Genomic DNA, 23,786 nt, shown 5'->3' on the forward strand with positions numbered 1-23,786 from the left:
CCGAAAACAGAACCTACTTGATGGAGATAACCATGTCTTCTTGAACAGAAACACCATGAGAATTTCTGATACATTTCTTGTTTGGATATGTTTTACTTAAAGTGTATGTCTCAGGTTAATTTTTATTCAAAATAATGGAATTCCTGTGATAGTTCTACCACTTCAACAATTATCCAGCCTTTCTTTCACGCAACAGGGCATCAGAAAATGAAATATAATGGGGAAAATGGGTATCTGGGTATCATTCAGTAGCCCACAGTAGTCGTTGCCCTGCATTCTGTACGGTGTGTGATTGATATTATGCCGTACGGGTATGAAATAAATATCATTGGCAATATTATGTCATGATCGCAACAGGGAGCCATGTGACCGTGAGGCAGTAAAATAGCCTACCAGTGTTCGACTATGCTGAAAATTTCGGGGGCTCTCGTCACCTTTAGGCCTATCACGCCATTTCAGCATCATGTCCAAGTGGGAAAGACTGTAAAAAGCGACAAAACCATTTGGGTGAATCATGCGCTCCAAGCTTTTTAACGTCAAGGCACAAAGCAGTCAGCTTCAGTGTAAGAGTGCCAGAGTTTACCTAATTCAAACGACTGCAAAGTAATCTGTCTGGGCACAACGGAAAGCACCTGTGCGGTCCACACGGCCGTCAGCAGAAAATGAATTAACCTCCCTTGAAATATGTCCGAGAACATCAGTAATACGCCGTAGGCTACGTCAAATGGCGCATTTGTCTACTTGTTTCGAGCACCAAGTTTCAGTGTCATTGCCTCGAGTTTCTGACAAACCAAATAGTTGAGCTGCACAACGTGCAGTGTTGGGCAAGTTACTTTGAAAAAGTAACTAGTTACTAGTTACTAGTTACTTCTCCAAAAAAGTAACTGAGTTACTTTCTGAGTTACTCCGGTATCAAAGTAACTAGTTACCAGTAAAAGTAACTATTGCGTTACTCGCCCCCCCGACCATGTTTCATAAACCACATAGAGGCGAACGGTAAAGACAGGTAACGATACAAACAACAATTTATTGCAACATAATAAACCAAAGCCACTGGATGGACAAGATATGAAGAGTTCAGATGCAAAACCCCCTAAGTGCCTTTTCAGAAAATAATCTTAATTAATTTGTATTTAATACAAAGCTATCAAAATTGCATATTGTTTTATTTTATTGATGTAATATAACTATTTATATGTATTATCAAGTACATGAATGTAAACCAAACCAACAATGGGGTTCTCTAAAAATATAGAAGTGCAGGTCTTCAGAAATGGAGTTAGGGGGTTTTGCATCTGAACTCTTCATATATATATATATTTTATAAAAGAAAATAACACATTTTAATAGGCTTATTTAAATTCAACTGAAAATGTGCATGTTAAATCCAACTTTAAATTACTACTAAATGTAGTATTTACATTTTAATTATCACTAAATGCTATCCTTTCAAACAAGACCAGAGATTTTCTAGGCCTATCTAAACTGTCTCTGACAAGACTACGATTACGTCATTTTGTAGTTCACAGAGTCGTGAAGCAGTAAAAGACGCGACCACAAAATGCGGAAGTAGCCACTTTGCGTCTTTGTCTCGAAGCGTGCGAGTAGAGTTTGTGTTGTTAATATCAGCGAACTATCAGCGAGCTATTTCATCGTGGTTAGTGAGAAGTTGAATCATGATGAAGTTCTGAGCATGTTATTTGCCTATTCTGACTCTGAAGGACAGTTTTTATCTCACGAGGAGGATAATGATCGGACGAGCACTCTTTGTTTACCGCGGCGAAACTTCCAAAGGCAGTGATGCCGACATGCGAAGCAAGGATGTTCTCTAACTCTAAGCATACACACACATTGAAACTCATTCGGTGACTTTATCCGATCTCAAGTGAGTCGGCGGTAGTGGCGAATGCAGTCGTAGTGTCCATACAGGTAGTCCTATTGGTGGAGGAATTAGGGGTGAGAGTGGTTCTGGTTTTTGTTAGCTTGCGCTCCCTCCAGCCCCCGGTGATACGGTTAGCCACCTATCCGGACGCAAACGCAATAATCCTGGGATCAGACGAACACTGTTCACCAAGCAGCACACACACACTCATTCTGTCCCTCTTTCTGACTTCTACTGGGTGGATGGCAGCGGCGAACGTGGCCATATGACCAGAGAGAGTAGAGAGAATATCTCTGATATGGCCGTATGGAGAGGTTTTGGTAATAGAACGCACGGTGACGACGCATAGGCTACCCAAACAGTAACGTGCAGTAACGGATGGATGAAATTGTAACGCCGTTATACTGACAGTAAGAATAATTAGTTAGATTATCCGTTACTGAAAAAAGTAACGGCGTTAGTAACGCCGTTTATTTAAACGCCGTTATTCCCAACACTGACAACGTGACACTATCATACATAACATGATGAAGCGCCCCCCTCACGTCCTGACATCCTCGGGCCGAAGTGTCTCATAAGGGGATAAAGACCGTGAACATAGTGACACACACTTCACAGTGATGTTGGTGAAAACGAAACGAAGTTGCCTCCCACGGCTCAAACGCAGAATAATGCCGAAAATTGAATGCCCCCCTCAGTTGTCCTGGCTACAGGGCAACTGGCATTATCACTGCTTCTTATTCAATCTATTCATGACTCTGGTCCGGGCCAGCCCGGGGCTGGCCCTGCAGTGAGACTAAAGGGGGGTTTAGAGTCGCGCGTTCGCGGGGGTTCTGCACAGAGAATGAGCCACAGCGCCCCCCTGTGCAGCGACAAAACGACCCCTGGCTGCAGTACACGCATGTTTCTCCCAGGCTGAAATGTCCGTGATCTGAGCTATGCTTGAAGACGGTGATTGGTCAATGCGCTTACGGCAGTCCGGGGGGAACTCAGCCCTGATAGGTCAGTTGTGTTCTATTCTTCTACCCTACCGCGGAGGTTTGAAGGAAAACGAAAAACACGATGCAGATGACTTGGCAGGAAATCACTGGAGTTTACTTGACAGGGAGAAGAGAAACTGTTTTTTATTTCAGTAGTACAACTTCCAAAAAATCAATTAGAAATATCCATAAAAGACCATCATGGAAATGATATGTTTGTAGTGTGGTAGTAGCAAAGAAGCCTCTTTGTTCTTTTGTAGTGTGGCAGCTAGCTCATTAAAAAAGGGTTCGCTAATGTCCTGTAGAGTTTGAATGGGTTTGGCTGACAGTTGCTAAGCTAGCTGTTAATTAGATAGGCTATCTATTGTATTTAAAAATGGCTTTTGTTTCATTTAACCACCTCAACTGTAAAACATGAATAAAGAGAGACTCTTGTATGCTATCATCCATGTCTAATTACGCCACAACTTTTTAAATTAATAGCAAGAAGCCTCTTTGTTGATACAGTATATAGTACAAGTAGTGTGGCTAGCTAGCTTCTAAAACAGGGTTCGCTAATGTCCTGTAGAGTTTGAATGGGTTTGGCTGACAGTTGCTAAGCTAGCTGTTAATATGGCCATTAGATGTATTGTATTTAAAACGGCTTTTGTTTGGCATTTTAACCACCTGAACTGTAAAACATGAATAAAGAGAGAATCTTGTATGGGTGTTTCTCCAACTAGGGTACATATTGACCTGTGCATTTTCAGGAATTTTAGAAACATGTTTGGATGAAACTATTGGTATACTTTGTATTCACAATCTGTCTACATACCTGCTAAGATGTTGGCAGTGATAAATTCATAGAATTAATATTATATTTTAGGCATTTTTTTCAGGCCAGGCAAAGAAATTGTCATTTCCATCACCAACCAAAAATGTGTTTTTAAGAAAAAATGAATTAAGATTATTTTTTCCCTAAACAGATTTCATATACAAGCACACTGGCATCTATTCAAATCTTACATTTATATATATTTCAAAAATGGCAGTTAAAAGATTTTATTATATTTACTCAATGTGGCGCACATTATTAGGTTACTGAAACATATACTTTAGCATTATATATATTTTAAATTGAATATAATTAAATCCATACACCTTTACCCCACCATCAGGCATACAGCTATCTGCATAACAATAATTATTGAATAAAATGTACTTCTAAAATGTATTTTTATGTTAAAATATGTGTGGTTGTGGAAATGACATATGGTAGTGGAATAGACGGGGCAGTTGTGGAAATGACATTACTGCATTTATTGTTATTTTTCTCACAGAACAACAATTTTTACTTTGTGGAAAAATGTATGTATGAACATATTAAATGAACATAATGATATTACATACCATTTTTTTAGCAATTTAGATAGGCTTGTAGTCTACACAGTATTTCATACATAAGACACTTTAATCAGATAGGCCCTACAGACAATAAAGCACAGGCTTTGAAAATATAACACTACTCTATCAGGTAAAATATATATAATACATCCATGAGGCCATTTTATTTTCATTTGTACACTATATGAGCCAAAATATGCAATTTGTGTGCAAGCAAGCAACAGGCAAAACTACAAAAGGCCAAGCTAAACCATGCAATTGCTTTGAACTGATCTGAATCTCTCAGCTGAAATGGTAACGAACAGAAGAACAAAAACAATGTTAAAATGTTTACATTTCATTAAAAATCTCCTTCCAAATGGAAGGTTCCAGCATCATGTGCCTCTTTGTTACAGGCACTGGCTCTGGAACCATCCTAATTAGGTCCTCTGGCCGATACCAGATGACATCATCGCGCATTGGCCAGAAAAACCTGTTAATGCCAACACGGCTCATGGTCTTAACCAGCAAACAGCTGTCAGAGCCCACGTCTATTACAATCCCAGGATACGGATCCCCATCATACTTGACGATGCACCATCTCCCAACCAGGCCCGTGTGCACATTTGGGATGGGCTGGCTGCCAGATGTACTTGGGCCTGATGAAGGCAAAGACATCTGTACTTTTTTTAGACCGTAACACTGGCACGTGTTTGGCTCCTGGCAGAAACAGCTTAGAACTCGCCAAGCTATCTCTCCTGGTTCTGTGGATACAATCTGAAAGAAAAAGAACAATCAAAACTTGGATGCTGTCATGGGAATATCACAAGTGTTACAGTTAGAGTTACAGTTAGCAAGCTGACACTTTTATGCAAAAGTGAATTATTACAGGGAATTTATTTCTCCTTGCAGCCTTGGTGATTAGGTGTGTGTGTGTGTGTGTGTGTGTGTGTGTGTGTGTGTGTGTGCGCGCGCGCGCGTGTGTGTGTGTGTGCGCGTGTGTGTCTGTTTGTGTTTGCGCACACATACCTGGTGTATAGCCATTGTCCCTTTGATGGTCTCAAGGCGATCAGGCAGGACACCATCCATCTCCTGGACTTCTTCCTCACTGACGTACATCAGTTTGATGGACGAGGGCTGGTTCATCAACTGCTCATAGACCATTTTGGCATTGGGCAGGTCAATTCCCTTTGCGACGATGGCATCCGCCTGTCGTTTGACTGCAGCACCGACTCCATCTGCTGGGCCTTTTCCATGTCCTGCTTCCAGGAAATTCCATGTGACCCTACTGAATCCCATCTCATAAGGGATCTGGCTTAAAAAGAAAAAGTTCTTTTTTGATCTATATTGGGTCGTAGGGCCATCGCTGATAACATGTAAAGTGGTCGCCTCCATGTGCTTTTCTTTTAGGTATGCAAGTACCTTTTTCAGATGTGCCCAAATGGCAGCTGGGTCGTGGCGCATGCATGCACTCAATGTACACAGGGACACCACACCATCCGCGGTGTGTGCAACAGCGGTGTGGAGGGTCGTCTGCTTATGAGAATCTCCATAGAATGTGGACTGTACCTCTTCTCCATATTTGCACACATAGTTCTCTGCGAAATCTATATGAAGGACAATGTTCTGTCCATTCCGCTTATCCTTGAGAGCAGTAAGGGAGGCATGTTGATGGCAAATGTTGTGGACATGCCTCGCCATCTTCACCTTCAGGGTGGTGCTGAAGTCCTCCAATAGTGTTTTCAGGGTCCCATGGACCTTCTCCTTGGTTGTCAAATGAACTTTTATTGTCTCCTTTGTTCCGTCTTGTTTTTTTTTCTCCCTCTCCTCCACAACACTTTTCCACTGAAACCAAACTGTTCCCTCTGCTGAATCATAGGCAGATGTTGCAAGCTGCCTTTCTTTGCATTTTTCACATTCTCTGTACATGCACTCTTTTGTTGGACTTGCACATGTTATTGATAGAATTAGATCAGTAAGCTTTGAAGTTTGAATTACCTTGTGGTAGAATAGTCGATTGGCCATGAATTGCATGTTGGAATGTAGCTTGCACATGCACGTCTCGCGATCTTTAATGCTTGGTTTCACAATCCAAAAGGGCCGCTGTCTACAAAACTCTGCATAGGATATTTTCACATTAGGGTAAGCCTCCCTGAACTTTGCATGCAAGGCACTCAACGAGTCAATGAGGAAGCGCTTTTGTTTTTTTTCCCTCTTCCTTGTAATTGTCTCCTTTTTTCCCGTGGTTGCCCTGCTGTTGCTGTCTCTCTCCAAAAATTCTTCAATCATCTTTCTCACGTCTTGGCCGATTTTGTTTTGTTGTTTTTTTCGTGTATACTCCAATTTGTTTGTCCTCATCACATTTGCCCGCTGAAGCTTTGAGGAAAAGCCAAATTCCTTCTTCAACATGGAAGCTACACGGTACTTTTTAACAATTCTCCCAGCCACAATTTTTGAAATAATTTGGCGACCCTTGCGACTGCCTGTGTCATATTTTGCCTTTATTTCTGAAATAATGCTGTTGTGAAATAACAGCGTTCTTCTTAATTGTTTTGGACCTTGCTTCAGCTGTTGTTTAGTTTTTGATTTTGGGGTTTCCACTTTGGGCGTTCCATTTTGTTCCATTTTATTTTGGAGACGATGACATCTTTTCTTGTATTTTTCTACTCGTCTAAGGGCTTTCTCCAATTTTGCTTTTGCTTCATTAAGATCATTGTCTTTGCACCTTGATTGTCTGGTCCTCCTCTTCCTCTTTTTCTTCTGTGTCTCTGGCTGACAGGGTCGCTCGGGTGCTGTTGTTGCTGCTGGTGACGCTGTTGGTGTTGATGATGCTGTTTCAAGGACCTCTTTCAGCCTGTCTCTTCTATTTCTTTGCGTGATTCGCCATTGTCTTCTTAGTTTTCTTTGCTCTCTTTTAGGTAATTCCTGTACTTGCTTCACTATCCCTTTCTCTTTTTTCCTTTGGTATCTTTCTCTGTCTTTTCTCAAGAACTCTGCGTATTTAACAGGGTCGGATTTTATTCTATCCCTGTACGATCGGGACTTTTCCTTTGCCGTTTGTGGGGCCATCTAAAAGAAAGAGAGAGACCAATTATGAATTGTTTTTTATGTGACAAACGGTCCAACTTAAATGGTCAGGGATAATGGTAAGGGATTTCATGTAGCCATGACGCATACACCCGACTCTCAATCACACGCACACCACCACCATACACATAAAATATCTTATTACATATAGTAATACCATCCCCCTCCACCACCACCACCTTCACTATCACCCTATTGCACTTTAATTAACCTCTTCCTATTCCTGTTTTTAGTATAATTGCACTTCAACATCCCATACCCCCCACATACATTACACATAGTTTACTATCGTACAACACAACCCATACCCTGACACTTCTGCATTTCACGCACTCAACTTATGGCATTTACTGCACTTTAACAGCCCCTCCCCCCCACACCCGACACCCCCCACCCCCCAATTCCCTACAATTTGGTACTACTGCACTTCAACATCCCATAACCCCATCCACATGTCATTTCCAGAACCAACCTGTCTTTTCCACTACCATGGAGGCAGTAGTGGAAATGACGGTTGTGGAAATGACATTTTTTCACTTTCCCTCCAAAATCTCAGGCTAGCTAAGCATTCTATCCATAGTTTTAACCAGAGCATTGCACAATCATATATTACAACAAATACACTTTTAAAAGTCCTGTTTTTATCTTTCCACCATGAAATAAGAGCAGTTTGGAAATGACATACATAAAGTGTCTGATGCGTTTAAGCCATATTTACCTTGATTTATGTTATTTTTCTTACTCCCATGTGGGGAGACCTCTGGCATCAATCCATGGGAATCCTTCTGGAGATTCCGTTGCTGTGGTTACTGAGTAAATAATTCTGAAGCAAGGTGCCTGGGATTGTAGTTTTTTACAGAGTTGTGGAAATGACGCTAAATCCAGGGGACAGGCGTTCAACATGTGAAAAATGTAATATTTTCCAAATATATTTTTTTAATACAATACACATTCACTTAAATGGATCTTAATTAACCACCTCTGCTTGGATTTAACATTAGTTTGCATTTATATCATGATGTTAAACAAGGTCAAAGGTCATACTTATGGCTTGGGGACAGAGGCAAAATGCCTGTAAACACATACAAAATGGTCTATTTTTTTGTAGAAAACAACATAATTTAGTCATAATATTTTTTTTCCAAGTTCACTTTACTGAGTAATAACTGTGGGTGAAATAATATTTAGGGTTTTTTTTTCTTTTAAAACAAATATGGGCCAGGGACATAAAATGTACCATAGTTGGAGAAACACCCNTATGCTATCATTCATGTCTAATTACGCCACAACTTTTTAAATTAATAGCAAGAAGCCTCTTTGTTAGTGGTAGAATTACGTTTCAGGTGGCTAGTCAACTAGCTTTGAGTTTGTAATGACTGATTTAGCTGGCTAGCTACTACTAGGCCCCAGGTGTGAATGGCCATTCATGCTGTCTATTGTCTTTTAAAATGGCGTTTGTCTTGCATTTAATCTCATGTAGTACTTGACCAAAAATAAACTGATGTTGTACCATCTAATTATGCCCCAACTTTTAGAAGTAGGCTACTAGTGGAATATTACGTTTTACATAGCCAGCTGATTAGCTTTGTGATTCATTCTAGGGACTGGGCTCAACTGAATGAGTTAGTTCGCCCCCTGTTGTCACGGAGGTGAATTGACGTCATTAAAATCTCCTCCTCCCTCCCCCCTTGCCCCACTCTTGAATTTTCGGCGGGAAAAAAAAAAACACCACGCCCTTTCGCACGCATTCGCATGTAGGTCGACTATGAGGCAATACCCCCCGCTGACAGTACGTCTATGCTTTACCCCGCAATCGGCACCGCGTGACTATGCATCAGCCTTAAGGCTACTGTAGCCTACCAGCACTTGCATTGCACTCGCGCTGCACTTGTCTCACAGGACAAAGGAGGGAACAATTTGAAGAACGCGTTTCAGACGGACGGACGGACAGACATAGCCTACCCTCTTAGGCCGGGAATCCATTATAGCATTACGTTATCGCAGCTCGACGTACTGGACGCCCCAGTGTCGATGCACTGCTACTACAGCTCGCGTGGCCCGGGAGTTATGTAGGAAGTATATCAATCTACATTTCTAGCTGTTTTTATCGATGTAGCAAACCAACTGCCCCTAAATTACAGTTCAAAATGCTCTTACCGAACTCGGCACGTGTTTTTTTCACACACAGCTCGTGTTGTTATGCTTATGGTCGAAATAGAACATACCCAGACAGCACACATAGGCCTATGTCTTGCCAACGTCGGCAAGATGTATTTTTTCCGATGTAAAATACATCGGCAAGACGTCTATAGAAGAGCGTTTGCTCATCGGCAAGATGTTGGGCAGACGTGCGGCAAAAGAGCGGCGTCCGATGGAATGCCTACGTTTTACCGATATATTGGCTATCCCGACGTCTGCCCAGCATCTGGCCGATGAGCTGCCGCTCTTTCAAAGACATCTTGCCAATGCATTTATTTACATGCATCTCGCCGATGTTTAGACGCCTTATATCCACCCATGAGCCAACATTTACCCGATTTAATTACGACCTACTCGACGTACCCCATCTGCGCGAGGAAAGCATCCTGACGTCTCGAGGAACAGCTGATTTTAGGTTGCAGTTATGAACCTAGCATGCTAGAAAATCAGCTCTTTCCATAAACAAAAAAGACGTCTGAATGTTCTCACCGCTGCAGTGGAATTCCGCCTTATTTGAGGTCTTCCTGATCAGTGCTTATCCCATATGCCTCACCAATGAAAACACAAGAAATCATAGACGTTTTTCCATTTATTTTTTTCCACAATTAAGCAAAATGTCCATCGTTGAATCATTCCTGCAGGAGAAAAAAAAAATCTGTGAACATGGGCTGGATGTGAAAATCACCCTTTACATGAGAACATACCCTACAGTTTAGGCTATGACTTTGACATGTCAAAAGTTTACAACTATTTATTGAGAACAGTTTTTGTAAGCAGGATTTCACCATCTACTGTATGTAGCCTAAGTCCTGTCTGTGGATGAAAAGTCTATGATCTATCCATCATTTGCATTGACGTCACAATATTACGTAATCGATTTTGCTGGACGGCAGAAGTACACATTCGTACATAGGAATTATATGCAGACGAAGACAACTTTGACCATAAAATACCAAAGAAACACGTAGTTCTTGTATTTTTTTTAAACGGGATATGTACCTGGCGTTATCAGGCTATGTTGGCCACGGTGGATGTGTTCAAATCATAGATTTATTCAAATGTATTCTGCTCCACTAGATGGCATAACCGGGACGGGCGGTACGACAAACTGGGAGAAGAAGAGAAAGTCGTTGCTTGCTTCCAGCCATGAACTTACTCTGCCTGCGATATATCCAGTGTTTATTTTCTTCAGTAAAGTTGTGAACTTAAACCAAACCTCTGCATTGGCAAAATAAGCACATTTATGCACCGTTTCTTCATTGGTGGCTGGGCACCGCGGCTGCATCCTCTTCTTCGTGGCATGGCACAGGTAAGATAATGCTGCTAACCTAACTTACTAGGCTACAAGACGCACGGTACATTTTGTGTCAGGCATTTCGCAAAGTGGTGTTTTGAATAGCATATCTTTTCATCTCAGATGTATCTTGTAGGTTAACTTGAATTCTCTCGCTTCGTTTCATCCAAGTGGATTTCATTGTTGTTTCAGCCACGTCTGCACAATGTAGGCAAATATGAAATATAATTCTATATCTTATCTTCTGTTTACATATCCAATATGTTCATTTGTACTGTATTATTATTGACCACTTATGTTACCAGTCCATCACTGCTACCTGTCCTGTCTTGCACTTTCTGTCTGTCTGTAATTGTCAGTCCTGTCCTGGCATGGTAGAGAGAAAACGTCGTTTCCCTTGTATGACCATAAGTGACAATAAAAGCTGACTTGACATACTTCAATGTTTCAAATCGGTGTTGCATTACATTGCACATGTAGAAACACATAGGACAGAATGTCGGTTACATACTTTGATTAAATAATTTTGATTTGATTTGATTAAATAAATCATTTGTAAAGATGACCTTCACAAGAGAAAGAAAAGCACAACAAACCTGTTATTTATCTTTTATTGTTTTTATTGTTTAGTAATTGCAGGTTCATCAGTCAGGTGGTCAGCACCCAAACTAAAACCATGCGTCATGGTGGCCAGGAATTGCATCCCAGCAGCACAGGTAAATACATGACTAGTAAGTTGGGATGAGTGTTATTTTCTGACATTTTACATCACATTTTAATTCAGACAATATTGCCAAGGGAGTTAATTATTCAGTACTGTACCAGTACATTACAATGCATGGCTAGATTCATTGACATAGCATGTTTGTCTTTTCTTTTTTTCTAATTAGATGGGGGAGCCAACATGAAGAGGTGTCCAGAGAGGCTTCTTCCTCTTTGGCTTTGCAGCAGCACCAGGACCTCACCATCAGTGATGCTGTTCATCCATCGGGCCTACCCTTACATTCCTCCCCTGATGCACTGATCACCTGTACCAGTTGTTGGAGTTTTCAGAAGGGCTCTAAATTAACTTTTTTTTATTCACTAGTAGCCAAAATGGCTAGTATGTTAATCTCCAAACATACCGGTACATTAAATAATGGGTCAAAGTGCCAAGTATGTTTTCTTTTCTACCAGCAAAACTTAATTTTCCCCAGCATTTGGCTGGTGAGCCCTGGTTGTCATTGATGGTGAGTAGCTGTGATAATAAATAACTGAAATGATGAAGTCCATCCAGACATGTCTTGCTTATTTTATTGTACTAATACAACAACGTAGAACATTTTCTGGGAAAGCCCAACTGGGAAAGCCCAACTCCCATTGACATTGTGACACAGCACACAAGTGTTCACTGCACGAAATTGCATTTATGCTTCACCCGTGCAAGGGGGCAGCCCCCAATAGCGCCCCAAGGGAGCAGTGTGGCGGTACCATGCTCAGGGTATGTCAGTCATGGAGGAGGATGGGGGAGAGCACTGATTACTTAACTCCCCCCACCAACCTGGTGGGTCGGGAGTCCAACCGGCAACCTTTGGGATACAAGGCTGACACTCTAACCACTTACCCATGACCGCCTGTCAATCTTCAGTCTAGTCTAACTAATTATATTGTCTCCACTAAATGTATATCTCAGGTGACATGGGTATACTGGTATGGGGATAGTGCTGTATGTAAATAATATTAACCCATTTCAGCCGGCACCAAAATGCCAGCTAATTGCCTATGCCCCTTTTAAGAAAGGTGTCCTCATCCTATAAAAAAACCCCAAATAACTAAATAAGTCTCTGAAGCACATACAGACATGATATGAGTTTTAAAAGCTAAGACCATCCTCTTGCATTAGAACATGTTAATTCAGCTCTAACATACCCACATTTTTAATCTAAAAAAATCTAATATGTCATGCCTAAATGCTGTGTCGCTCCAGGCACCTAGGTCAATAGGTGCGATCGAGTTGTCATCAACGCATGAATGCGCATTTAGACAGCAATGCACCCTGGATGAAAATGCTGCATGACGGTTAGATTTCCTGTCAAACTTCGAAATTTCGTCGACGTTGCGTTGACGAGGTGACATGTCACATGGTGTAAAACTATCGCGGGATGAATGCGGCTGCAGACAGATCTTGCAACCTCTGCAGTTGCTTATCCCCTTCAACGCTCGTCGGCGCTCGTCGGCGGACTGCCTCCGAGGTCACGCGCCCATGAACTGGTTGGTCAACAACTCACTCACGTGTGTATATGGGTCTCGTCTCACACCTCTACACAAGTTTGCGCAGGTCCCCACTTCAGCTCCTCCTCACTGCCTGTCCCCCCACTCCTCACACGTGGTGTGTTAGTAGAGCAAACCGGTGCGAGCTCATCGTCTCGTTCATATTTGTGGCCGACTTTAAATGCGCTGTATTTAATAACACCCACATCGTGACAACAAGTTCTCGCTGACGTCCATTGCGCAACGTCGACGCTCGCAATGAAGTCGTATGGGCTTAATGCAACGAGTACACAGCATCCAGCATCAATGGGTTGACTATTACAGGCCTAGTTCAGATAACCATTTATTAATATAAATAAGTGCTTGCACGTCTATTGTACATGTCCACCCCACAATAGATATCCCCTCCCATCACCTACAAAACCTTGAAATGTATTTGTACTTTGTGTCTAAAATAAAGTCTTTGAGCCATTGAATGAACTGATTACTACATTGAGTTGGTGTGATTAAGAGGTTGAAATCGGCTAAACTTGACTTGGTGTGCTGGACCTCTGGCTCTTCCATACATCCAATGTGTCATGACATCAGATCATCGCTCTTCTCATCTGGAGAAACAGAAAGATAACACTTAGCTGACACTTATCCAAAGCAACTTCGTTACTCACAGTGAATTGTCCCTGCAGCATGGGGCTTGGTGCCTAGCTCATAGGCCTACTTCAGCCTGGATGGGAGGTGAAGGGAGAGGTGTAGGATGGGATTTGAACCTGCAACCCTCCAATCGTAATACCACCTCCCAAACCAAGCCTCTGATGTGTGTGACTGATTTCAGAGGGCAGACAATTTGGATGACAACACAACAAAGTGGTGGACTTCATATTAACAACATCGACACTGGTGGGCCTATGCATGTCATTATAAATAGGCCAGCATGGATAAGGTGATTGGCATTTCATGACAGCATCATGCTGGAGAGTAGGCCTACTACTTGGGAAATCAGCGCTAGAGATGTACACATGGTTTATTTTTACATTTGAACCTTAACAGTATGAACGTCATAGCCTTGCTATTTCACCTAGAGCTTTATGAATTCTGTGTTTATGTTACAGCCTGCAATATCTTAGCATACGTCCATCATCATAGCGTAATGATGCTGATAATTAACGTTAATCATGGAAAGCATCTTACATTGACCTCACAGAAAAAGCCACTGAAATTGCACATTAGACTTAAATTAACTAGCGTTCACGAATTAAGAGACAAATGATGATACAAAGGATGGCAAATGAGAAACTTACCGTGGTGCTCATCCAGCTACTTGAGTAGGCTAGTTTGATGGTTTTCCAGTTGGTTGCCGCGATTCACCTCAGCTTATCTCGTTTTATTTTGAGATCCAGTGAAAAGTCACGCCTGGGTTGTAACCCTATCTGTTTTTGTAACAAACAGCACAATGGGTGTTCACGGTGTTTAGTTTATCGGCGATCTAAGTTACGTTATGAGTTACTAAACGTTGCGAGTCCCATAGGAATCCATTCATCAATGCGGCACTCTTGCCGTCCAGTAGCCGTCCACTAGAACGTTTGACGTCACATGCAAATCATGGATAGGCTACAACAGTAGGCTACCCTATTGTAGGCTATATTTTGGTCTTTTTGTAGGCTGGCCTACGTATCCCCTCATGAAACAGTAGGCTAACTTGCCTGCCGCGATTTCAGAACCATGGACAGTCACTCCACAGTCCGGCGAATAGCACCACATTTTACGCAGGTAATTTCAAGAGACCCGTTTGTGCTGTTTGTAATTTAGGTAGCCTATTGCATTTAGCTGACACAATATTGGCAGTTGATGAGCATTTTAAAGTTTACTGAAAAGTTTACTTCTACTTTGATCGACCGGTGTATTATAAGCAAGCCCAAAAATATGAAGGGACTAGTCAAAAAAAGAAGCCCATGTCGCTTATTATAGGCCCAAGCAGAATTTGCAACCCTGCTTGAATTGCATTTCTACTAAAACTAGTTGGCCTAAAGTTACTAAATTATTTGGAAGTTTTTACAATGCCCTGTATGAGAAAAGCCGCACGAGTTACTGTAGTTGCGATTTCTATTACAGGCCTAAGGCAGGCCACGGACGTTATATCATTAGTGATCGTCACCTCGCCTATGTAAAATTTCAGGGAAAATAAAACTAGAATGTTCACCCATGGACTCGCCTGAAACAGTCGCCAGGTTATGGTAGAAAACCACATTTGCCACAACAAACGACAAAAATCATTGTTTAACATCGTTTTTATATGTGTGGATCATTTATTGAATACAGTGTGTACACATTGATCCAAAGTAGTGGTTAACCTGCGATATACACTTTAAGTCTATGGTTCATGTAATTAAAACAATCAACACAGAGGTGTAGGCCTATGATATCTTTGGCTCTGAATCTACTGTCAGTAAGTTTAAAACAGAAAAAAAGAAAAGGAAAACCATGCCATTTCACCAAAATAAACATGTTCCTTTAAGAGCTCCACTATGCCCTCTTGTGGACATCCATAGAAGTTGTTTCGCAGTTTGAGGAAGGCTACTGTTTTTTGTGCTGTTTGGGCTTTGAGGGATCTAGAAACGAAGCGGAGGAGTTACAACTTCAAAAAGTGACAACGATATCATCGTCTGAGTGATGGGCACACTGAAGGAGACACTGGAAGAGAATACTTGGCCTTGGAAGCAGGAATAAGGATAATCGTCTACGATTTTAGTGTTCTTATTTGTTCGTGTGCATATTGGATCTGGTTGAAGATAGTGTAATTGAATGATGCATCACGAAAGCGGAGTAGTAATGTTCTGGAGCACACGCTGGTTTTAGACCAAGGCTTTCTTCCCTATGTTTTGGGGTTTTGTTTTTAGTTTGCGACGCTTTCTCTGCTCAACCACTTGTTGAAATAACGAAATCTACGAATGAAGAGGAGGACATCTGCGTGTTATGGGGATCTAATGAAAACTGTTCGCCAAGTTCGGGGAGTTTCCATTTACAAGGAGTAAATTCTGAGTTGTAACTGCGCGAGAGATTATTGATTACGGACGTATTTTCCACGAAGTTGACACTATTTTGTTCTGGCTAACGTTTGGGAATAAGCTTACCTGCGATACATCACACACTATTGCTGACTTCTTATAATCGCATTGCTACATGTATAGTTGATCTAGTAAAATATGTGCACCAAAAAACAATAGCAGCTAGCTGTTAAAAGTCGTGTTGGAGGTTTTGCTTGCTGTCAAAATCTGGCAATGACAGGTTACCGCGCTGGACAGCTAGCGTGCTAGCTCAGCGATTACAACTTTAGCCAGTTAGCAAGTCTGATGCTAAGATTTGTATTACTGAATGTTTGGTTAACATTGCGCTAACATCAGCTGTTTGACCATCATTTCAAGTTGCAAATAGTGCAAGTAGTATGTCTGCACTTGGGGTAGAAATGTCACACATGTCGTGTTAGAATTACTTGTTTGGTGTGTCATTATGTCATTGGATAAACTTTTGCAAGAAGACTCACTAAACTACCTTTAGCTTGCTGTCGAACCCTGCTAACGGATGCTTGTTAGCTTGAAAAGTGTATGGCTTAACAAGTTGTCCAATTAGCTAGGTAGGTGGCATTTCCACTTGGGATTGTGTTTGATATTTCAACAGATGTGTTGCAAAAGCCTAATATATTTCGAATTCATTGGTGAGAACGGGGTTTGTCGAGACCGCTAACTTTTATTACAAAGTTGGTAAGGGCTGCGCCGGGAGTTACTTCGACATTTCTCTGCCGTCTTGCACTTTAGTTTGTTTTGTTGGCTACTGAGCTAGTTAGCGGATGTTTTTATTAGCTTGACAGTAAGTCAACAAACGTCTCACGATTTTGGCATATCCAACACGGGGAAATATCTTGGCGAACCCTGACAATGGACAACCTGTGACTTTTGAGCAAGCTTTGAACTTTTTCTTCTGTCAAGTCAAGTTGTGAAACTCTACGGCCCTCACTATGTCGGGATCCCCGAGCTCGAGTGGGTCAAACCCGAGGAAATTCAGCGAAAAGATAGCCCTTCACAATCAGAAACAAGCGGAGGAGACGCGGGCCTTCGAGCAGCTTATGACTGACCTCACATGTTCAAGGGTGAGTTATTAATGCAGTTTGTTATCCAAAAGTTGGTAAAGGTGCAGCTGGACCTTGTTTTGTTATGACTCAGACTTGCTAAATTGTAACTGGAAGGGCTGGGTAATTTTCAACTCCAAACGTACCTGACAAGTTAAGTTACAGGTAGCTTATGTAGAAACTTTGTGCTACAAGTGAGTGACAGACACACATTTGGGTTGATGGGCTTGTTGGTCCAACCAAAAGTGTCCACTTTGACAGTGACACAATCGCAGTCATATTTCGCAACGACAGCAGATTACTGTCTACTATGCGCTTACTGGTGCTGTGTGCAGCTACACATTTGAATAGCAAATTACTTGGTGTGTTGCTTTGCTATGCCCTAATCTTAAGAAACAATATCAACATGCCCATAGCATGATGATAAAGTAGGTGCTACCTGATGGTTATGTAATTGCTTTTATGCGATATTGCTTAAAATTGTATTCTGGTAATCTGAGTTATTCTAATTAAGCATGGTATTGGATTGTGGCAATTTGTAAATGCAATGAAGGGCTTTGTATTAGGCTGAAGGTTTGATCAGATATTGAAGATCATGAAGGGGCGTGCCATATTAAGCTTATGGGCAGTGCTTCTACTGTGGTCTTCCTCAGTTGCTAACCATTTTGTCTCATTTGAGTAAGATTCTTCTGGCTGTCCGGAGCGTAGAGAGGATGAAGTAATGAATGGTGTCTTTGTGTGTTTGCATTGTAGTGAGTTGCACTTGCAGTGACCGTGACATTGGTTTCTGCTGATTGTGAGGGAGGGGGACTTCACAATTCATCCTATAATCAGAAGCCTATATCAGAAAAATTACAAAGTTGGGAAACGTGCATCAAAGGATGACATGTCTTCAGTTACTGGTGCATGTGTATGGTTGACTTTTGTTCCTGCAATATGCTTAAGCTAGGCAGGAAGAGTGTCAGGCTGTTCTTGATTGCTGAGTGGTGTATAGGATACACACACCACATCCAATAAAAAAGGTGCCGGATCTTAAAAAAAGACATGAAAAGAACAGTCTGAAGAAGAACACCAGGTTGCTCACCTATATTCACACACATTCACTTCACCTGACGAAGACTGTGTGAGGTCGAAACATTGTGTTGAATAAGTCGGTGAGCAGCAACAGTGTGTTCTTGATTCCTTCCCTGTTTGCTACCTATGTAGGGATCAGCAGACAAAGACAAACCTATAGTTCAGTGTCACAGTACAAGTCTACTTTTTCATGCACCGCCCTGGGTCAAGTGTCAGTACTAGGATGTAGCTTATGTAACAAAGCATAAACACTGGACCACACGAGAGCCTGGAGTAGAGTGCATGCTTGAGTATTTGTTCAGCAGTCTATGTGTACTCATTATTTATTGTAAAGAACAGTTGTTCTCAACCTTTTTTTTCTTAAAGCACCCTTTTACATGAGCCCAAAACATGTAAAATGATAAATGTTTTGAGCAAGAATAATTGTAATTCATGGGGACCAAAAAATGTTTTCATGTAGTTTTTATTTGACCTAATTATAATGTTAGCAAGGTCACAACCTCAACACCCAGGCAGTAACTGCGCCTCAGGTTAAGAACCACTGTTATAGAAATTCCAATCCTTAGCAATATTAGTTTGCATTATACATTTCTGTAGCCTTAACTTATCTGTTTGAAGGCTAAGCATGCCTTCACTGCCATGCCCCCCAAGTTGTTCCACTTGGACGTGTGGTGCCAAAGATTTCTGATCTTTTAATGTGAACATGTTATCTTTGCATTATTTGTGAGTGGAGGATTTAGTAACTTATCTTATAACCTAATGACCGGACTCTACTAAAGATGCTTGCAGTCTGCCCTCTGCTCACACTGATGACTGTTTTTTTTTCTTGTGTGCAGCATTCATGTTGCTGCTGGGGTGTGAGCTGTTTCACACCGTTTATAGCCAAAATTGTTGACTCTCAAGGTCACTTCATCAGCAAGACTGCTTTGATTGTTTGTCTGCTCCATTTTCATTCAGTGCAATTTCATCCAGACAACTAATACACTATTGCTTTGCCATTATTTGGTAAAATAGAAGAATGACCGACAAAATGTGTAGAATCAGCCAGAGAGCATCGTTTTCCATGGGTTCCATCGTTGTACTGTGCTCATTTTAATGCAAACAAGAGCGTACGTGCAGCCATTCACCAACAGTTGCAGTATTTTCAGGTATAACCTGATTTTTTTGTGTGTCTTGGTTACTTAATGTGTGCGACCGTGTTTGTGTGTGTCTGTCTGCAAGTCTATTTCTCTCTCTGTGTGTTGGGGCTGGACGGTATAAGCTTACCGTTAGAAAAACGTGATAATGGTTTTCACCTACACAAGGTTCACTTTTTGAGTTTTTTTTTAAAGATTTTATCCCCAAAAAAGTAATTAAAATAGAAATGGGGATAAATAAAATTCAGGGTTTTATCTCATTTTTAAATTGCATTTCAGCCGATTTCAATGTTAAGCTTATTCTTCAGAAACATTGAAATGTAGGGGAAAATCGCCACTTATGAAAAAAAATCGTGCAGAGAACTGTCATATTAATTTTCATCAAGAAAAGCGTGATGCACATTTTTCCCAGAACCGCCCAGCCCTACTGTGTGTGCACGTGCACGTTTGTGCATGTATCTGTGTGGCAAAGGGCCCTATAAAAGCAGGCTTTCAGCTGAGATTGGCCACCACAGCGTGTGAGTGGCCCCTATCTGCAGCCATCACCCCCCACCCCCCCTCCTCCTCTCCTCCTCCGCCACCACGTACAAAGCCCTCCTTGACTGCCTCCGGCCAGGAAGCATCCAGCGTCAGGAGCACTGTGCTGCTGCTACAGGGCCCAGTGTGTTTCCTCCAGGATGTCTTTGAAGGTGTGGGGGGGGCAGAAACAAGGCTCAGGGACCCCAACCTTGTTAGGGCAGTCAGAGACATTCTCCGATTTTTCGTTGTTGTTGATGATGATGGTTTAAAAAGCCAGAAAATGGTGTCCAGACCTAAAATGGGGTCTTGAAATGAGTTTTAATGAAGCAAATGAACAAAGCAAGCCTCAAGCCTCAAGCCTTTACCCTGCACATAAGTGGGTTCAGGAGAGCAGAGAAGTCATGTAGCCATTAGCCAAATACATGAGATATAACATTTCTGAAGGTGTGGGGAACAAAATTAAGCTCCGGTGGCCACAGATGATAGTAGCTAGCTGCATTTGAGAGCTGTGGAGAAGACACACACACACACACACACACACACACACACACACACACACACACACACACACACCACAGGTGCGGGCCAGGCAGCCTGTCCTGTCCTCTCCACTCCACTCCAGGAGACTAGCTGCGCAGCCCCACCCCACCCCACCCCACCCCATGTCCCCGTCACCTCGCCCTGTGCTCCACGCATTGAAGACACTTGGGGAGGAGACACATACTCCACACCACACACACGTACTTGCATAAGTACGTCTGTTCTTCTGCTTTGTCGTCACGCCAGAGGATCGCCAGCCAGCTAGCATGCAAAAGATGACGTCAGGGCACTTGGTGGAACCGTTTCCGTTGGAATGTAAATTTGCCTTTTGTGAGACAGAGGGCGAGAGACAGGATGGCGTGTGTTGGAAAGAGGTGTGGTTTGTTCTGGTGAGGAAAGGTGAGGAGAGGAGGAGCCATGGAGAGGAGGCTCACCTGGACTATCGCTGCGCCTGCCCTGCCTGCTCCATAATTATGTGGCTCAGTCAGTGTGTTGTACTTGCACAGGTTTTATCGTTGGCATGCATTATCCTGCAAAAGCAAAACATCGCATCACAAAGTGGTTTAGTTTTTTTCAAGGTTGTAAATGCCCATCCTTATTGCCAGTTTGGAAAGGTGTGTCCTTCATCAGTGCCGAGGTGTGTGTGTGTGTGTGTTTGTGTGTGTGTGCAAGCCACACACTCATTTTACTGTTATGGGATGGGGTTTTTACTGGGGGAGGGATGAGGCGTGTTGAAACTCTCCATATTCCATCTGTCATTACCTGCATTGCTTGAATGCAAGTCTGTCTCTCTCCATTGAACAGGTTGTATAAGCATAAAACCATTACAAGACTCCCAGGTGAAGATGGTGCATTCAAAATAAATGATGGACTATAAATAGTCAGTGACTGCATTGTTTCAGGTGACCTATCTGTTTTGGTCATTATTTGTCCCTCAATTGGCACAAAATGGCCTATTATCATCAATGCTGGACGCACAAGTCATGACTTGGAATAGATGGCTCGTAAACACATAACAGTTTTTATCAGTTTTACGCGCCTCTATTTTTGTCACCTTGGTAATCCACTGTTGCCATGGAGGGATTAACGCCATCGACGACATGATACTCCCTATTCCCTCGCAAAGCATATTGTGTAACATTATGTTGCTTTTGTTTTAAAATCTGGCAGCCTGTAACAGATCTGTTTTTGGCAGGGACAGTGTGTGGCCTGCTATTGATGACCAGTGCCAGAGATTTTTTCCCTCCCTGTGGCTTTGCAGGACTTTGTGCACACACACACTCACGGACACACAACAGTATAGTGGAAGGGATTTCATTTCAGTTTGCCTTTCAGTTTAGTTACTGATAGTTGTAGTAATCAGTGAGAATCACTGTGGTACTATATCTCTCACTACTGTAATGTAAGCACACGTGTGAATTCAAGGTCAGTAAATGCCTTCATCTAGTAGAATTTTCAGATGTTAGGCTGCACTCAAGTCATGGTAATTGGAAAAGAAATCAATGTGGCATGATTTATCTAAATGTGTCTGTTTCTGTGGGAATTTCTTCCGCAGTGATGGCGCACTCTCTCCGCTTCAGCGATGGAAACTTTGTATCCAGCTGCATTCATCATCTGCAACCCACCAGTTGTAAGACAGAGAGGCATTAGTGTTGTGGTGCAGCACTATACTTTTGGGGGGCCTTGTGTTGCGCAACCGTCAGTGGGATGGGATGTGGCAACATGGTCAGCTGCAGCAGCAGACTCTTGTTTTCGCCATTCACAAGTGTGAGGTGTGCGAAGGTGGGATTGACGTCGCAGCGGCCTATGGAGCATCACAAGGGACATAGCCACATAATGCAACTGTGGCCTTTCTGTGGCCCGTGCTTGAAAATGAACTGATGTTGGACATAAATGCTTCAATGTCAGAAATGAATAACATGTAGCTTGCTAGGTGTAGAAGGGAAGGTTTTAAAGTATTGACTTGTTGAAGTCCCATGTTGACTCCGGTGCACCCTGGCTGGGTCAACACATCTGAGACGCATTGAGCTGTTCTTTTTGTTTATCTTTGCAACATTTTGCATAATTTACAGTAAGAGTAAGAATGAAACACCCTAAAGGATTTATTTACTGTATTTAATGATTTTTGTGAAATGTGTTGTATGGTGAGCTGCAGCAGCTCTTTGTCAATTCGAGATATGTGAATGTATGAATTGTCAGAGCAGCATGGAAATACAGCTGTGGAGCTGTGGCCTTTTGTGTATCTGCCAATGTTTGGGAATTCTGAATGTCTCTAATGTTGGACATATGGGCCAGTGTCATAAACGAGAAGCGTGGTCGAGCCAGGAGTGTGTGGGAAGGCCTTTCAATATTGACCTGTGGGTAGTTGAGTAAGATCCCTTTTGACCATGGTGCGGCCTGGGTCAACACACATAAGCTGCCTGCCTCTGTCCTTTTGTTTATCTTTGCTGCATGTTGTAAGATTTGCTTTCTAAGAAACCATAGAACCGGAGTAACCCTAGAAAATGTATTTCTTTACTGCATCATTTTAGTGTGATCAACGTAGTGCGATTTAGTGTGTCTCCACCCAAAAATGTTAACTTGAGCCTTTAGCATTACAGGAAATGTGTTATTTAGTGCAAAAGTCAATATCCGCAGCCTCTGGTGACAAGAGGAAGGCAGAATTTGGTTGTGGCGAAAGTAGTGGCGCAGATTGTTTCCAAAATAAGACTTTAGCCAGCCTGAGCCTGAACGTCTAACCCCACTCTCTAAGAATGAGACAGCAGCAATGATTTCCAAAAAGCAAGTCATTGCATTTCAGCATGCAACACTTGATGTAGAAGAGCCTATCTTGTCATCCTCTCGTTTGGCTGTGACCGGGACTATGTAAGCTGTTGATGTGCCTGCTATTTTGCAGCCGGGTGTCGTGAGCTCATGTCTGGATTGGTCGGTTTATGTGGAGTGCACTGGTGTGTTTATGGGACATGTCGGCAGTGATGGCTCATCCAGATGTGTGCCTTACACGGTTCAAATTGAGTGGCCCTATGGGTCTCTCTGGTGCTGTGTGTGAACTGCTTTTGATAACATCTCTCATCCCCATGGCAACCTGTTGCTAGCAAGCACCCTTTGGGATGTTGGCATTTGGGACCAGTGAGTGACTGATGCGGTGCCTGATGCCTTGATGGCAGCTTGATGGATGCTGTGGCATTTACAGTGCAGTATAAGGCCTTTCCCGAGCTGGAAAATGTTTGATGGCCTTGTTACTTTGGCAGAACCACCATTAAGGTGAAAAGAAATCTTTGTATTAAATCCTGCTGCTGAGATTGTGTGTATTGTTCTTTTCATTGATTTGTGGACTTGGAGACCA

The 23,786-nt window shown here is 42.2% G+C and overlaps 2 protein-coding genes and 2 long non-coding RNA genes across 7 annotated transcripts in view; 2 read left to right on the forward strand and 2 right to left on the reverse strand.

The window, feature by feature from the left end:
* Positions 1–4,516: 4,516 nt before the first annotated feature.
* Positions 4,517–5,629, reverse strand: LOC134438864 (uncharacterized). The gene is made up of 2 exons (XM_063188571.1): positions 5,254–5,629; positions 4,517–5,001 (listed from the first exon to the last, which is right to left on the reverse strand). Exons 1-2 carry the CDS (start codon positions 5,617–5,619, stop codon positions 4,576–4,578), a joined length of 792 nt encoding a protein of 263 aa, XP_063044641.1. The 5' UTR covers positions 5,620–5,629; the 3' UTR covers positions 4,517–4,575.
* Positions 5,630–10,669: 5,040 nt separating this feature from the next.
* Positions 10,670–12,079, forward strand: LOC134438382 (uncharacterized). Its single transcript, XR_010032562.1, has 3 exons — positions 10,670–10,819; positions 11,435–11,520; positions 11,695–12,079. It is a non-coding gene; the product is annotated as an uncharacterized LOC134438382 (long non-coding RNA).
* A 1,446-nt stretch (positions 12,080–13,525) lies between these two features.
* LOC134438834 (uncharacterized) lies at positions 13,526–14,423 on the reverse strand. Its single transcript, XR_010032673.1, has 2 exons — positions 14,350–14,423; positions 13,526–13,659 (listed from the first exon to the last, which is right to left on the reverse strand). It is a non-coding gene; the product is annotated as an uncharacterized LOC134438834 (long non-coding RNA).
* A 1,181-nt stretch (positions 14,424–15,604) lies between these two features.
* The window catches only part of crtc3 (CREB regulated transcription coactivator 3), a 73,438-nt gene continuing 65,256 nt past the window's right edge, over positions 15,605–23,786 (forward strand). For 2 of the 4 annotated variants that reach the window (XM_063187826.1, XM_063187825.1), the window contains exon 1: positions 15,605–17,192. In XM_063187826.1, the coding sequence (XP_063043896.1) occupies positions 17,061–17,192 (132 nt within the window). In that variant the 5' untranslated portion in view covers positions 15,605–17,060. The remainder of the gene's footprint in view (positions 17,193–23,786) is intronic. The other 2 variants (XM_063187828.1, XM_063187827.1) reach the window with 1 other exon arrangement.

The sequence above is a fragment of the Engraulis encrasicolus genome, chromosome 22, assembly GCF_034702125.1.
Source record: "Engraulis encrasicolus isolate BLACKSEA-1 chromosome 22, IST_EnEncr_1.0, whole genome shotgun sequence".
NCBI lineage: Eukaryota > Metazoa > Chordata > Actinopteri > Clupeiformes > Engraulidae > Engraulis > Engraulis encrasicolus.